Raw genomic sequence first — 15837 nt, 5'->3', positions numbered from 1 at the left:
TAAATGATCCAGGAGCCCACCTGGAGAGTGAGCAGCCCCGCCTTGGGCTCAATAACCAACGAGACAGGGAATGGGTACTAAGAATCCAAAGAGCATTGCGGGAACAAGACACAGGCTGTCACTTCAAATCAGGAGGCAATTAAGCTGATGCTCGGAGACCAGGAAAGAGCCCAGAAGGCCAGAGAACGCAAAGGGACAGAGACTTTCACCTCCAATGGAAACCAAGCCGGGTTGCTCTCTCGCTTCTCCTCCAGTCCCCCTCTGTGGCCCGAGCTGCTGGCCAGCCCCATGGGGCACCTGCAAAACATTATCACCTCCCTGGGCCCCTGGGCTAGCACTAGGCCGCCCTGTGCTGTCTCTACTCCAGGTGGGGGAGGAAGGCTGTTCATCTCTGCAGCTGCATGGGTGAGGACAGTCCCGGGGCGGAGGCAGGGACAAAGCAGCTTCTTCAGAGAGGCCCTCTGGGAGTCCTGAGGGCTGGAGCCCACGCTGTTCTGGAGTCAGGGCTGGAGTGGTTTTAAATATTTGCCAAGTGGATCATACATGTTACCTCACCACAGACCCAACAGCCAGCCTCTCCAAAATCCGGGGCAGGGAGCTGCAGAGATGAGCCGCGTGGGACTGGAAACTCCCTTTCCCGTTAACTTAGATATTAAATTTCTAAGGAGGATTCCAGAAATCAGCTTTATCTGAGAACTCACTTAGCCCCGCATGCACATGCCAATCACTTGTGAGTGTGTAGAATTTAGGCTGGAATAATACAGGAGAGAGGTAAAAGGGCTTTTCTGACTCTGAATTTCTTAGGGACTTTTCTCACCTCTGCAAATCTTGAAAGTGGAAGGTCATTTCCATGTGCGTTCTAGGCGGCACGAAGGGTGGAAATCACCAATCCTGGAAAGGCCTCTGCCACCTGAATTCTTACGACCCTGCTCTTACATAGTGCACTTTTTGTTTGCTTGTTTCTAATGATCTAGGTCTTTGTTTTTATGTAGCCACTGGAGGTTACATGATGTACAGCAAATAGGATTCGTCTTGCTCATCAAGTCCTAGCAATCGGAAGGAGATGCCTGGCCCGCTGTGCTATCAACCTCACGAGGCCACGTCTGGGTCTTGAGGAAAGCACCACGATGCCGTAGCAGTGTCTGCTGTGGGTGCAGAAGGCAGGGATGATAGCTCTCATGTCACATACATGACATCTCTGAGTTAAATCATGGAGCACCTTTCAGATTCGACACAGGGCTAAGTTCATAGGAGTCTGGAAAATGGACCATTAACAGGCTCAGAAGATAAGAATTCATTATCAGTGGTTTCCCCCAAGGAATGGATCATGTAGCTGTCTCCGAGACAAGTTTGTTATTGATTGACTGATGTCTCCTTGTAACTTCCTGGGAAAAGCAGATAGTAGCCGTTCACTCTCTCTCCTCTGCGTTGGGTCCTCAGGGTTTGGTTCCTGGATTACTCCCCAGCCTCCCAGTGGTCTCCTGGCCTGACCTTCTTGGGACCCATTCTCCACAAGGCTGATGGAGGGAGCTTTCTAAATGGAAACCCTGACTATGTCTGTCCCCTTTGGTAGTTCCTGTCATCATCCTCAGGATAATTATGGGCTCCTATGATAGGTTCACCTTGATCTGGTCCTTGCTTGCCTCTCTACCTCCACCCCTTGTCCCGCGTTTCCTGGCCACTATAGGTCACAGCCAAGCTCCTTCTGTGTGAGGTGCCCTGCTCCCCGTACGGCACCCACACCTCGGGCTCAGCTTAGTTCTCCTCTGGTGACCTTCCTCAGTGCCTTCTGTCTCCCCTCAGACCAGGTTAAAGGGCCCTTGGAACTCACTCTGTGCTCGCTTTGACCCCATATGGTGATCCCAGATGTGTCTCTCTCCCCTACTAAACCCAAGGCTCTAGCAGGCAAGAACTGCATCTTATCACCTGCATCCAAACCACCAGGGCAGTGGATGGTCCATAGGAGGTGCTTGATACATAGCTATTAAATGAGTGAATGAATGGGGATTGGGTAGTTTTCCCAAATTCGTGAACTTAACAGGGACTCAGCATGGATTAGCCCTCGTGATCATTGAGTTGACACCACCCATTTCCTCATTATTTCACCTCATCTGCTCTCCTGGCCCCATATGCTGCTTCTCCCAATAACACTAGTCATTGCAAGAAACTGAGGCAGCCAAAGGCCAATTATGAACTAGGCAAAAATCTAGAAATGCAAAGTTGTTGAATTTTAGATCTAGACGACACCTTCTGGATCCTCCTATGCAGCTGAGGTCTGGGAAGCAGAACTTATGCCTCACCCATGCCTCCCTCCCTTCCTCCCTTCCTCCCTTCCTCCCTCCCTTCCTCCCTCCCTTCCTCCCTCCTCCCTCCCTCCCTCTCCCCTCCCCCTCCCCTCCCCCTCCCTCCTCCTCCTTCCCTTCCCCTTCTCCCTCCCTCCCTCCCCCCTCCCTTCCTCCTTCCTTCTCTCCCTCTTTCTTGGAAATAGGACTGGTTTCCAGCAACCATAATGGCATCTATAAACATTGTATGGTCAGCTTTTCATGGTCCATATGATGACATACGAAAGTGAAGAGAGGGCTTCCCTGGTGGCACAGTGGTTGAGAGTCCGCCTGCCGATGCAGGGGACACAGGTTCGTGCCCCGGTCTGGGAAGATCCCACATGCCGCGGAGCGGCTAGGCCCGTGAGCCATGGCCGCTGAGCCTGCACGTCCGGAGCCTATGCTCCGCAACGGGAGAGGCCACAACAGTGAGACGTCCGTGTACCGCAAAAAAAAAAAAAAAAAAAAAAAGTGAAGAGAGTAAGGGACTCATATTTTGGCCCAAATTGTGCAGCTATATGCAGTTCTAATTCCAAGATCCCTTAACCAAAATTTCCTATTTTTTTCTCTTTTTTTTGAAAAAAAAGTGGGTGGCTGGTTCATTTTGGGGGGCTGTGAGGTGACTCACCTTATGTAGCTGTGTTTTCATCTCATAGTAGGCAACCATGGGGATGGAGGCCCGGTAGTAGGTCTCAAGGCGCTTGGTGATAGCAGTTCTGTCATCCGCGCGCGGGCTGCCCCCGCTCCTCTGGAGAAGGCGGTTGGTCATGGTGTCTACCGAGCAGTCCATACAGATCACCAAGCGAGGGTCTCCAATCTGGGGATGGGGAGGGGGCACAACATGCTCAGAAATTCCACTCAGCGAGGTTCTGGAAAGACCTGGGATCCTTAGTTCTTTACTTCTACTTCCTCTCAGGGTCCCAGACCTACATTGTGGCAGAGTTGGGACAGGACATCACGGCTCCTTATTTCCACGTCAGCGGCTCTCCACAGGCTGCCTCAGAGCTGTCTCTTGTGCTCAGCTTTTAGGTCACCTCATGTAATGCAGAGATTGTATAGAATGCTACCCAATGCAGTCACAACCTGTCCTCCACACTAAGGGGAGGGGAGGTGTGTGTGTGTGTGTGTGTGTGTGTGTGTGTGCGTGTGTGGTGTTTCCTGCTGGGAGTCCTGCCTGACCTACTGAGACAAGCTAATCACCTCCTTCTTTGTCCACCACTATATCTTACATGAGCCACCAGGAGCACAATGTGGCTGTGTCTGTACTATGTGGTGCTCAGTAGAGCATAATGGTTGAGCACACAAAGGTTCGAGTCAGGCTGCTGAGGGTCAAATCCTGGTGTGGTGACTTGTCTCCAAGATGGTCTTCATTGATTCATTACCTCCATGTACTTTAAGCTCTTCCCCCCATTGAGACATAGAGCCCATTCCTCTACCTCCTTGAATCTGAGCTGAACTGTAACTGACCAACAGAACATGGTGGAAATGATGCCACATGCTTTTATTTTTTAACTTTTATTTATTTATTTATTTGTTTTTAACACCTTTATTGGAGTATAATTGCTTTACAATGGTGTGTTAGTTTCTGCTGTATAACGAGTGAATCAGCTATACATATACATATATCCCCATATCCCCTCCCTCTTGTGTCTCCCTCCCACCCTCCCTATCCCACCCCCTAGGTGGTCACAAAGCACCAAGCTGATCTCCCTGTGCTATGTGGCTGCTTCCCACTAGCTAGCTATTTTATATTTGGTAGTATATATAAGTCCATGCCACTCTCTCACTTCATCCCAGCTTACACTTCCCCCTCCCCGTGTCCTCGAGTCCATTCTCTAGTAGGTCTGCATCTTTATTCCCGTCTTGCCCCTAGGTTCTTCACGACCATTTGGTTTTTTTTTTAGATTCCAAATATATGTGTTAGCATATGGTATTTGTTTTTCTCTTTCTGACTTACTTCACTCTGTATGACAGTCTCTAGGTCCATCCACCTCACTACAAATAACTCAATTTCGTTTCTTTTTATGGCTGAGTAATATTCCATTGTATATATGTGCCACATCTTCTTTATCCATTCATCTGTCTATGGATACTTAGGTTGCTTCCATGTCCTGGCTATTGTAAAGCCACATGCTTTTAGAAGCAAGATCATAAGAAGTTTTGCAGTTCCTGCCTGGTCAACTGCCATCTAAGATGTCCAATGACTCTGACTGCTAGGCTGGGAAGAAGCCCAAGCTAGCCATACAGAGAGGCCATGTGGACAGAGATGCCTGACCAGACCTTGGCTGTTGTAGACATCCCAGCCCCTGCTCCAGACATGTCTACTCAGCCTTATCAACTATCTGACTGCAGCTGAATAAAGGACCTCAAGTGAGAACCAGCCAGCTGAGCCCATCAACCCCCAAAACCCTATGAGAGAAAATAACAAATTGTTTCTTTAAGTTACCTGATTTCATCATTAACTAAAGGTGTCACTCAACTTCTCTGCACCCCCAACTTTCTCATTTGTTCAATGAGGATGATCACAGAATTGCTGTGAGGATTAAATACAATTAAATAAGGTAATGTAAGTAGATCGCTTGGCATATGGAAACACTTGGTAAGTATCAGTCACTATGTTATGTCCCGTACTGGGCTATGATCTCTTTGTGTGTAGGCGTTAGGAATGCTCAGCTCCTGATCCCAAGTCTTGTATATAGTAGGTAACAAAGAAATGTTTTCATGAATGAGTGATAGTGTATGATCGGTAGTGTGTCTCTCCCTATCTCCCCATCCTTCCCTTAAAGTGTCTTTTGCTTCTGATGTCTGTCTCTGGAGGATACCAACCTTGCCTCCACTACGAATCTCAACCCTGGATCAAAAGAAATTGTTGCTCTCTTCTGATCTTGCAATGTAAATGAAAGTTTATCGTCCCACTATGGAAAGCGCCTGGGAGGGATGGGAACAAAGTCAGGGTAGGGGAGGACTTTAAGACAACACGCAGAGCCGTTAAGTTGTCAGTAAGTGCTGTTCAATGATTTATCTACCCCCTCTGAAGGATGTACTTTAAGAAACAGAGTGGAAAAATTCTCCAAAGTCTAGAAGAGTGAAATAAACCTCTGGAACATGTCATCTAACTCTCTGTCTTTATTCATTGGAAGAAAAAAAAAAAGAGCATTTGAGCAGTAAGAAAGCTGGGTGAAAGTTTAGAAGACAATGACCCTTGTCCACCAGCAGAGGGCGAGCTTGGGAGGCAGCCTAGGGCTCAGTTACAGAGTTTGGCTCCTGGAGCAGTTTCCGGCCGGGGTTGTGTTTGGAGACTAGGTGATTTTTCTTACTGTGGCGGTTTTCAGGCCAGTTGTGAGGACACGGACGACACTTCAGGGACTCATTCAGGTACAAACAGAGATAATGTGTGTCTGAGCAGGAGATGGCAATAAATGAACCGAAATAAGTGCAGGACAGAGAGGGAGCTTCCACCTTGATTCTCAAAGTGTGGGCTGTGAACCAGGAGCACAGGCTTCATCTGGGAGCTTGTTAGAAATGCAGATGCTCAGGCACCATCCTCGACCTGCTGACTCTGGATTTTAAGAAGATCCCCAGGTGATTCTTCACAAAATAATACCTTGAGAAGCTGCTCTCGTGCCAAGATTGGGGTTTGACCTAACCTATTTCTCCTGGAGTCAGCACTCCTTTCCTACATAAAAAGCTGTCGAGCAGCCATTCCATTTGGAAGTGGCCTGTACCACTGATTCTTTTTTTTTTTTAATTAATAGATTTTAAGTTTTAGGTTTATGGGAAAATTGAGCAGATAGTACAGAAAGTTACCATATAATTCCCCTCCCCTGGTTTCCCCTATGATGTCTTTAGGGTGGTACATTTGTTACAATTAATGAAACAATACTGAAGCATTAACTGAAGTCCATAGTTGACATAAAAGTTCATCCTTTGTGTTGTACATTCTATGGGTTGACAGTTGGATCATGTCATGGTCCACCATTATAGCATAATATGTAATACTTTCACCCCTCTGAAGATCTCCTGTGCTCTTCCTATCCATTCCTCCCTTTCTCTCCTCTCTAACCCTGGCAACTACTGATCTTTTTTTTTTTACTGCTTCTATAGAATTGCCTTTCCCAGAATATCATAGTGTTGAACTCATCCAGTGTGTAGCCTTTTCAGGCTGGCTTCTTTCACTTAGCAATATGCATTTAAGTTTCTTCCATGTCCTTTCATGGCTTCAGAGCTCATTTCTTCCACTGATGCTTTTAACACCTAAAAGTTTTTGAAATGTTTGAGTGAAATACCATTCAATCATTTTTCAAAACGCTTTGATATATTTCTTTAGAAAGTCCCTTGGAGTAGCTCTGCCTTTTTTCCCTGGACCATGGTTAGCCTCTAACACAGCGGTCCCCAACTTTTTTGGCACCAGGGATGCTTTCGTGGAAGACAATTTTTCCACAGACACATGGGGCAGAGGGGGTGGGGGGTTCAGGTGGTAATACCAGCGATGGGGAGCCACGGGGGGTGATGGGGAGCCATGGGGGGCGATGGGGAGCGGCAGATGAAGCTTCGCTCGCTCACCCGCCACTCACCTCCTGCCGTGGCCTGGTTTCTAAGAGGTTGAGGACCCGTACCAGTCTGCGTCCTGGGGGCTGGGGACCCCTGCTCTAACATCCCGTGGAGGGGAGAACAGAGAACTCTGTCCTTGTCTGGATGAGTCACAGAGACTTGGGGACAATTCCATGTCCCCAGCACTCCCCTGCTGGCTCCCTGGAATTCTGCCACTTCAGTGCTGGGCTCTTCATGGCCTTTGGGTATTCAGGGGACCCTTATTAGAGCACAAGTGCCCTTGGGAGGGCATTGAGATATGTAAGAACATTTCAGCAGCGGGCGCACTGTGCCATCGCCCTAACCCCCGTGGGGAGGAAATGGAGGCCCACAGAGGTTAATTTGCCCCCAATCACTGAGGGCTAGTTAGGGACAGTCCTGAGCCAGCTGCGTGTAACTCCAAAGCCTGGTGACTTCACCTTAGTGGAAGGTGCCAGAGCCTTCAGAATGGGACTCTGGCCAGATGCCTGGTGGGCCAAGTGGAGCCAGGAGAGGAGGGTGGGGTAGTAGGAAAAGAAGTGGACGGTGTCAGAGGCCATTTAGTTTTATTTTGCGGAAACTTGCTTTCGCTGCCTCTGGGGATCTAGTTGGGATCCGCACTCATTCCAGCTGAGAGCAGCCCCAGGATGAGGGTGTCAGCTGACTTGTGATGATGGCTTTGCCTGGAGAATTCCAGCAGGTAGAACAGGAGGAGGCGTTTTCCCTGCTCTCCTCTGCCCCCCACTTTAGTTTTCTTCTGATTAAGTCAGGACACGGGTTAGGCCATATTACCAGTGTGCAGGGTCCTGCCATTCAGGAACTTTCGACAGTTCAGAGTACCAGCTTTCTTGTTCTCTCTGGGTGCCTCAGTTGCCTCATTTTAAATGAGGATGACAAGAGTCTCTGCCTCATAGGATGGCTGCCGAGGATTAAATGAGTTAATACATGGCCCATTTCAAGCACTGCATAAATGTGAGCTACTGTTATTTAATGTGGGCCTGGCAAGATTCATTTTCATCCCTTTGCACTTCGTAAAAGCCCCTGTTGGTCAGATTTGAATTTAGAAAGAGTCAGAGGCCCCACCCGTGCTTTTAGCCTAAGTCGTACGCTCCAGCACGTCTACCAGCCTCACTGCACTGGGAGGTAAGGCCCGGCTAACAACAGAGCCACAGGCCTATTTCCCATTTGCTCTCACTCCTGAGCTTTATCCCCTTGGGGAACCTCAGTAGAGGAGGGGTGATGGGGTCATTTCAGCATTGTTGAACACACAACCCTGATAATAATACCACCCCATCGCCACCGTAACGTCTGCCCTGGTGCTGCCATTACATAGCTCAAAAGTTCTGCAATGGAGCTTCCCTGGTGGCGCAGTGGTTGCGAGTCCGCCTGCCGATGCAGGGGACACGGGTTCGTGCCCCGGTCCGGGAGGATCCCACATGCCGCGGAGCGGCTGGGCCCGTGAGCCATGGCCACTGAGCCTGCGTGTCCGGAGCCTGTGCTCTGCAACGGGAGAGGCCACAGCAGTGAGAGGCCCGTGTACCACAGAAAAAAAAAAAAAAAGTTCTGCAATGAACCGGAAGTTGGAAGAAGAGAGTGGAAAATCTCAAGTGGAAAATCCCAAGGTGGTCCCAAGGCTTGCCACAATTCCAAACCACTAGGACACACCAACTAGAAAGTTCTTTGGCCAGACTCATAACCTTTTTTTTTTTTTGCTAAGAGTTCATTCTAAAGATTAGAATGCACTTATAAACAGAATCACTGATTCTATAGATGAACAGTGTTATGAGACAGTTCAGAGCAATCAGGCAGAGGGATACACTGTCATTATCCACACATCCAGGAAACTCATCTGCATAGTCAGGCTAAGGGCAGAATTTCAGCTAAGAGGCTTCTGGGAGGAAAAGGCAAGAGCAAACCCGTGCATTTCACTTCGGTTAACATGTGTTTAGCTTGGCTGCTGAAATGCTGGGTTAACACAGGAAAGCATTTCCATTTCACACCAGGGAGTCAGGCTAAGCACACAGCCTCCTTGAGATAAGAATAATCTATAAGGTGGGAATAATAATACCTACTGAATAGGATTGTAAAGATTAATACAATTAATACAATCCTGAATAGGACTGTAAAGATTAATACAATGACATGGGTAAAGCATCTAGTTCAGTGCCGGGCACATTTTAAGTGCTCAAAAAATAACAGCTATTATTCAGATAGTTATGTATCCTGTATGATTTTAACTGCATGAAGATAGGTAGAACCAAGACCGGAAGACCAGACATCAGAGTGTTATCTCTGGGTGGTTAGTTAGTCTTTGCTTTACATTTTCCTGTACTGTCTCATATCTATATAATTCCTACTTCTATAATCAGAAAAAATATACATAATTTTGAAAAAGAAAACTGTAACAATGTATTGAACATCATATGCAGGCTTATACATATATAAGGCACATTTCAAGGATTTCAGCCAATCCTCCCAACAAGCACTGAGGTAGCAATTTTTCCTTTTTTTAACTGAAATATAGTTGACATACAATATTATGTTCCTTTCAGGTGTACTACATAATGCTTTAACACTCGCATACATTATGAAATGATCATCATGATAAGTCTAGTTACCATCTGTCCTCATACAAAGTTATTACAATATTACTGACCATATTCCCTATGCTGTATGTTATATCCGTGACTTATTTATTATACAACTGGAGGTTTGTACATCTCAATCCTCTTCACTTATTTTGCCCACTCCTCACCCCCTCCCTTCTGGCAACCACCTGTTTGTTCTCTGTATCTATGAGTCTGTTTTTGTTTGTTTGTTTGTTTGTTTTAGATTCCACATATAAGTAGATCATGAGGTATTTGTCTTTCTCTGTCTGACTCATTTCACTTAGCAAAATACCCTCTAAATCCATCTATGGTGTTGCAAATGACAAGATTCCTTTTCTTTCTTTCTTTTTTTTTTTTTTTTTTAATGGCTGGAGGTAGCTATTTTCCACCTATATTTTATAGAAGAGGAAATTGAACTATGTACAGTCAAATGACTTGTCTTGGACTTATAAAGCCAGGCTCTAAATACAGGCCTGTGCCATGAAGTGACTATAACCAGGGGTTCGCAAATGGGGTGGGAGCTGGGGATGGTGGTTATAAACCCCAGCTCCTCCTTCATATTCCTTCTCTCTCTCTCTCTCTCTCTCACACACACACACACACACACACACACACCACACAGTGACAACCTTCCCTTCCTTAGCACACTATGTTGGATACTGAAGGCACAGATCATTAATTCAATGGGGGGAAAAGTAGGCTTGGGAACAGAAGATAGGGTGGTAATAGAGAAAGCACATACAGACTTACCCCTAAGTTATGGACATGAGTTTGTACTTGGTCTTAATGGTGTTCTGTATGGTAGCCAAGCAGATCCTCAAAGGACCTGCCTTTCAGAGCAATCAGCTATAGTATGCAAAAACATCAGCCTAACTAACTGAACTGGATTTTTTTCAGCCACAGATGGTCCCAAGCATCAGACACATCAGTCTCTGTGATACAGAAGGGCTGGTGAGGCGTCTATGGGCTGGAAAACCATCCGTAGGCCTGAATGGGCTTCAAATAGAGTCGCAGGCCTGACAGATACACAAAAAACACTCACTGTGCTCTCAGCCAGGCTTATTACTCTGAATCTCTGGGGAAAATCATACATCTCTATTTGTCTTTGCCAAATTTCAAATGAAATGCTTGCCTGTAATTTGGACGGGGCTGTACAAATGATTGGGTCCCTTCAGGGCATAAATGAATCAACAGCGGCTCATTCCGTGTTTGTAGCATCTTTGTTGTTCTGGTCAGGTTTAAAGCAGTGCTTGTTTTGGAGGGCTGGATGTGTTCTCCTGCATACAAGCCAAATTGATATTAGAATCTTCTAAATTGCTGTACCCAGGGACAAATCAAGATCACGCTTGATCTTTGCAAACTCCTTCCAGCAGAATGCAAAAGACTGTCTTCGTAGACATCTCACTTTAAGGTCGCCAGTTCATAAATGAAAGGGGCACTTGTATATTTTTGGAAGTGCATCATGAATTTTAGCATTGGTTGAAACTATCCAGTCATCACGTTAATGACTCTTCTCACTCCTAAGTTCTAGCTAAGCCTCTTATCTGACACTTTCTAAAACCTGTCTGAATGGGACCCACAGTGGGGAAGGAAGTTTTGCTTTACTTTAGGAAGATCGTATGGATGATTTGAATTCATATTTACCCAAAGGCCAGGGATAGACTGGTTGGCCATCTAAAGTCCTGAACTCACCCATCCTGGGTTATAAGCAAAGGAGAAAGGGATGACAGAGCAGGAATTTATGGGCTTGAATGAAATGTGATTGAAAAATGGGTGACCCTAAAGTAGATAATATTTTATAACCTTTTATAGCTTAGGAAACACATTTATGTGTGTTACATCGTTTGATGCTCACAAAACCCTCTAAATAGTATTTGGCAGCTACATTATTCTCTCTATTTTACAGAGGAGGAATCTGAAGTTGAGTGACGTGACCAGGCTCACACTAATCTATGACCAAGGTGAACATCCAGCTTTTTTGACTCCAGACAGCATAAGTGATGTGCTTTAAAGATGTCACCTTGGGAGGCTCTACATGAGTGCAACAGTGCTGTCACTGCTCCAAACAGTTTGGATCCCATAGGCCTAAGTTCAGATATTTGCCTTCAGACCCAGTTTAAAAAGTTCCCAAAGGAGAACAAAGATCACAATTTTGTTGTTGTTTGCACACAGTAGTTGACAGAAAGTATGCTTATCTTTACCCTACACCTTATTTATCACACTTGGCCATTTGGGGGTTTCAAAGAATATTCTACTACCAATGAGAGCAATTAAAAAAAAAAGACATTGAAACGGATATTTTCCCCAGCACTTCCAAGCAAGTTCGTGATCTTTCCTGACTGTCCCAGAGACCCTGCCAGGACTCTTGGACCTTAAGTTCACAGGCAAGGTCAAGTGTGAGATAATCTGGTGGGGTGCTGCCACCTTGAAGCCTGAACCTCAATCAACATTGCTGACTGGCAGCAGTTAGCACTCATCTTTCTTGTGTGTGTGTGTTTTTTTCTTTTTTTTTAAGGTTTTGCCCTCTTGTGTTTTAATGGCGTGTTTACACAACTGCCAATTTCCAATAAGCAGGGAGCCCCTCAAGGGTCCCCGACCACCCCTTCCTCTTCTCTGGATCTCCCCTCACCCTTGGCCTTGCAGAGGCCCTAATTCAGAGGTGGTGCAGGAAAGATGCCCTTGTTCCTCAGTTCAAGAGTATCCCCAGGAGCCTTATTTACAGCCTGGACACTGGCTAGAAGATCAAAATAAACAAAAATGTAAGAGAATCCGTGGAATACTTAATATTGTTAAGATGTCAATACTACAAAAGTGATCTACGGATTTAATGCAATCCCTATCAAAGTTCTAATGACATTTTTTTGTTGTTGTTGCAGAAATAGAAATATCCACCCTAAAGTTCATGTGGAATCTCAAGGGACCCTGAATAGCCAAAGCAACCTTGAAAAAGAACAAAGTTGGAGAGCTCTTACTTCCTGATTTAAAAACTATTACAAAGCTACAGTAATCAAAACAGTGTGGTACTGGCATAAAGTCAGTAACTTAGACCAATGGAATATAATATAGAACCCAAAAATGAACTCTCGGATACACGGTCAAATGATTTTTGACAAGGGTCTAAGACCACTCAATGGGGAAAAAACAGTCTTTTCAATCAGTGGTGTTGGGACAACTGGTGATCTCCATGCAAAGAATAGAGTTGGACACTTACATTACACTGCATATAAAAATTAAGTCAAAATGGATTAAAGACCTAAATGTAAGAGTGAAAACTGCAAAATTCTTAAGAGCAAACAGGGGAAAAGCTTCATGACACGGGATTTGATAATAATTTCTTGGACATGATACCAAAAGCACAGGAAACAAAAGCAAAAATAGATAAATTGGATTATATAAAAATTAAAAACTTCTGTGCATCAAAGGACACAATCAACAGAGTAAAAAGGCAACCTATGTAATGGGAGAAATTATTAGCAAATCATATATCTGATAGGGGTTTAAAATCCAGAACATACCCCAGACTCCTACAATTCAACAACAAAACCAAAAAACCTGGTTTAAAAATGGGCAAAAGACTTGAACAGACATTTCTCCAAAGAAGACATACAAATGGCCAAAAAGCACATGAAAAGATGCTCAACATCATTAATCATTAGGGAAATGCAAACCCAAATCACAATGAGATACCACTTCACACCCATTAGGATGGTTACTGTAAAAAAAACAGACAATATGTGTTGGCGAGGATGTAGAGAAATTGAAACCATTATGCACTGCTGGTGGGAATGTAAAATGGTGCAGCCACTATGGCTGGCAGTATGTATGCATATGTATTGATTCCTCAAAAAATTAAAAATAGAATTACCATATGATCTAGCCATTTCACTTCTGTGTATATACCAAAAAGGGTTGAAAGTAGGGTCTTGAAGAGCAATCTGTACACGTACATTCATAGCAGCATTATTTACAATAGGCAAAAAGTTGAAGTAACCCAAGTAGCCATCAATGAATGAATGGCTAAACAAAATATTATTCATCTTTAACAAGGAAGGAAATTTTAACACATGCTACAACATGAATGAACCCTGAGGACATTATGCTAAATGAAATAAGCCAGTGACAAAAGGACAAATCTGTCTGATTCCACTTATGTGAGGTATGTAGAGTAGTCAATTCATAAAGACAGAAAGTGGAACAGTGATTGTCAGGGGGCAGGGGACAGGGAAATGGGGAGTTTAATAAGTGTAGAGTTTCAGTTTTGCAAGTTGAAAAGAGTTCTGGAGATTGGTTGCACAAAAATACGAATACACTTAACATGACTGAAGTGTACACTTAAAATTGGTTAAGATGGTAAATTTTATGTTCTGTAAATATACAGAACATGATAAAATATTACCATGATTTTTTAAAAAACTAAAACAATCCTCCCAATTCCATTTTGTAAAAAAGTGGTTGATTATATAGAAGTCTGATCTCTTAAAGTGGTTTGTTTGGTGGGAGAAGGCTGTTTAGATTTCTGGTACGAGTGCTCATCAGGAACCACCTGGAACTGCCACAGTCCCAGGTGCTGCCACATAAATCCATTTCTCCCTGCCCACCCCCATCTTGTTGATAAAGGCTCCTGAGTTGAGATTCAGAAAGTCAGACCTGGGGGTTAAGGCCCACCCTTGGCAACTGGGCCAGGGAATTTCTTCTCTGGCTCTGGTTGTAAATAAGAAATGCAAGGGAAGGTGAGCAATTGTCCTTTAAGTATTTAGATACCATCTAAGGAAATTAATTAAAACAGAGACTCAGAAGGAGGTCAGACTAACTCCCAGGGGACACACAAGTACCATTACTCCTAATCAACGTTGCAGTGTTAGAGATGGATGGAGATGGGCCCCCCAAATCTTAGTCCTACCAGTAGTTGTCACTTACCAGTGAGTTGGCACTTACTAACTGTGGGGCTGTGGGCAAGCCATGCAACCTCTCTGGGCTTAACTCATCACCTTTACCATGAAGAAAATACCTCCTCTCTCTATCTAAAAGGTTATTAAAAATATATCAAATGAAATAACATATATAAAAATGTTTTTAAAACTAGTCTAAAGAGATCTCTATATAAATATTAGTTCTTGTAGGCTCTGGAATCTTTGTTTAATAAATGGGGACAATTGTTTCCCTCTTGCTTGGACTTTGTAAAATTAGAGATAATGTGTGTAAAATGTGTAGCCCAGGACTTAGCCCAGAGTAGGCTCAATAAATGATAGGAACAATATTTTTTACTTCCTGCTGTTCCCCTGTGAGTGGCCTCCTAGTGAAGAGGGTGGGACATATATCTGATTCTGGGATGGTCATAGGGGTACATATATCTGATTCTGCCTGTCCAGCAACCTTTCTCCTTGCCTTCTTCTAAGGGCATCCTATTTTTCTTTGGGTAATTCCCTTCCCTTTCTTTTCATGGTTCAGGTGTGGTGCCCATTCTCCCTCCTTTCTTCCCATCCTTGTCCTCCAGGCTGGACCAGGATATTCCTGGATATCCACAGTGATTGGTTCAGTGATAAGCCCAGGACCTGATAATCCAGGATAATGAAACAAAATCCTGGGTTTTTTGCTGGAGAATAGAAACACTTTTCTGTGAGATCACTTAGATGGTAGAATATAAGCCTGTAACAGGAAGAAAGTGAGGCCAACACAAAGAAAGACTATCCAAGAGATGGAGAACTTCAGATGACTGATGAACAAATTTGAATACATGGATCCAACCAAGTGTGAACTGCTCTTGGAAGTTTTAGTTACTTGAACCCATAAATCCACCACCAACGTTCCCACCCTCCACCCTTTTTTTGGCCTGCATGCTGAGTTTCTGCCATTTGTAATAGAAAGTTTTATTTAATGTAACTGAGAAAGGCATAGACTTTGAATTTATCCCCCAGCCTCGATGATGTCCCCTACTTTTCTTCTGGTATGATCCCCATAACAACACTCACCCTACGTCCGAACTCTTCCCCTTGCTTCACTTCCTGAGGATAGCCATCAATCAGGAAACCCTTGGTGTTTCTGAGGTTGGCCACCATGGCCTCCTTCAGGAGCTCCAGAATGATGCCCTGGAGCAGAGGGAGAGCAGTCAGGACCCGAGCTTTTCCACAGAGCAACACTGGAGTCAGCACAGTTCTCCCGAGCCATCCCATCATGGGAGGGAGAGAGATAACAGTAAGATGTTGAGAACAAACTTATGGATACCAAGGAGGGAAGGGGGCGGGAGTGGGATGAATTGGGAGACTGGGATTGACATATATACACTAATATGTATAAAATAGATAACTAATGAGAACCCGCTGTATAGCACAGGGAACTAT

At 44.7% G+C, this 15837-nt stretch overlaps 1 protein-coding gene across 6 annotated transcripts in view; it reads right to left on the bottom strand.

Moving 5' to 3' along the window:
* The window catches only part of AK5 (adenylate kinase 5), a gene marked incomplete at both ends in the record, with an annotated part of 246350 nt that overhangs the window by 14930 nt on the left and 215583 nt on the right, over nt 1–15837 (bottom strand). For 3 of the 6 annotated variants that reach the window (XM_079727384.1, XM_079727385.1, XM_079727389.1), the window contains 2 exons: nt 2950–3138; nt 15469–15585. In XM_079727384.1, coding sequence (XP_079583510.1) covers nt 2950–3138; nt 15469–15585 — 306 coding nt within the window. Of the gene's footprint in view, nt 1–2945; nt 3139–15468; nt 15586–15837 lie in introns of all 6 variants that reach the window. The other 3 variants (XM_079727386.1, XM_079727388.1, XM_079727387.1) reach the window with 3 other exon arrangements.

This window comes from Hyperoodon ampullatus (genome assembly GCF_949752795.1).
Source record: "Hyperoodon ampullatus genome assembly, chromosome: 2".
Taxonomy (NCBI): Eukaryota; Metazoa; Chordata; class Mammalia; order Artiodactyla; family Ziphiidae; genus Hyperoodon; species Hyperoodon ampullatus.
The sequence above is the reverse complement of the archived record's forward strand: the minus strand, read 5'-3'. Positions and strand labels throughout refer to the sequence as shown.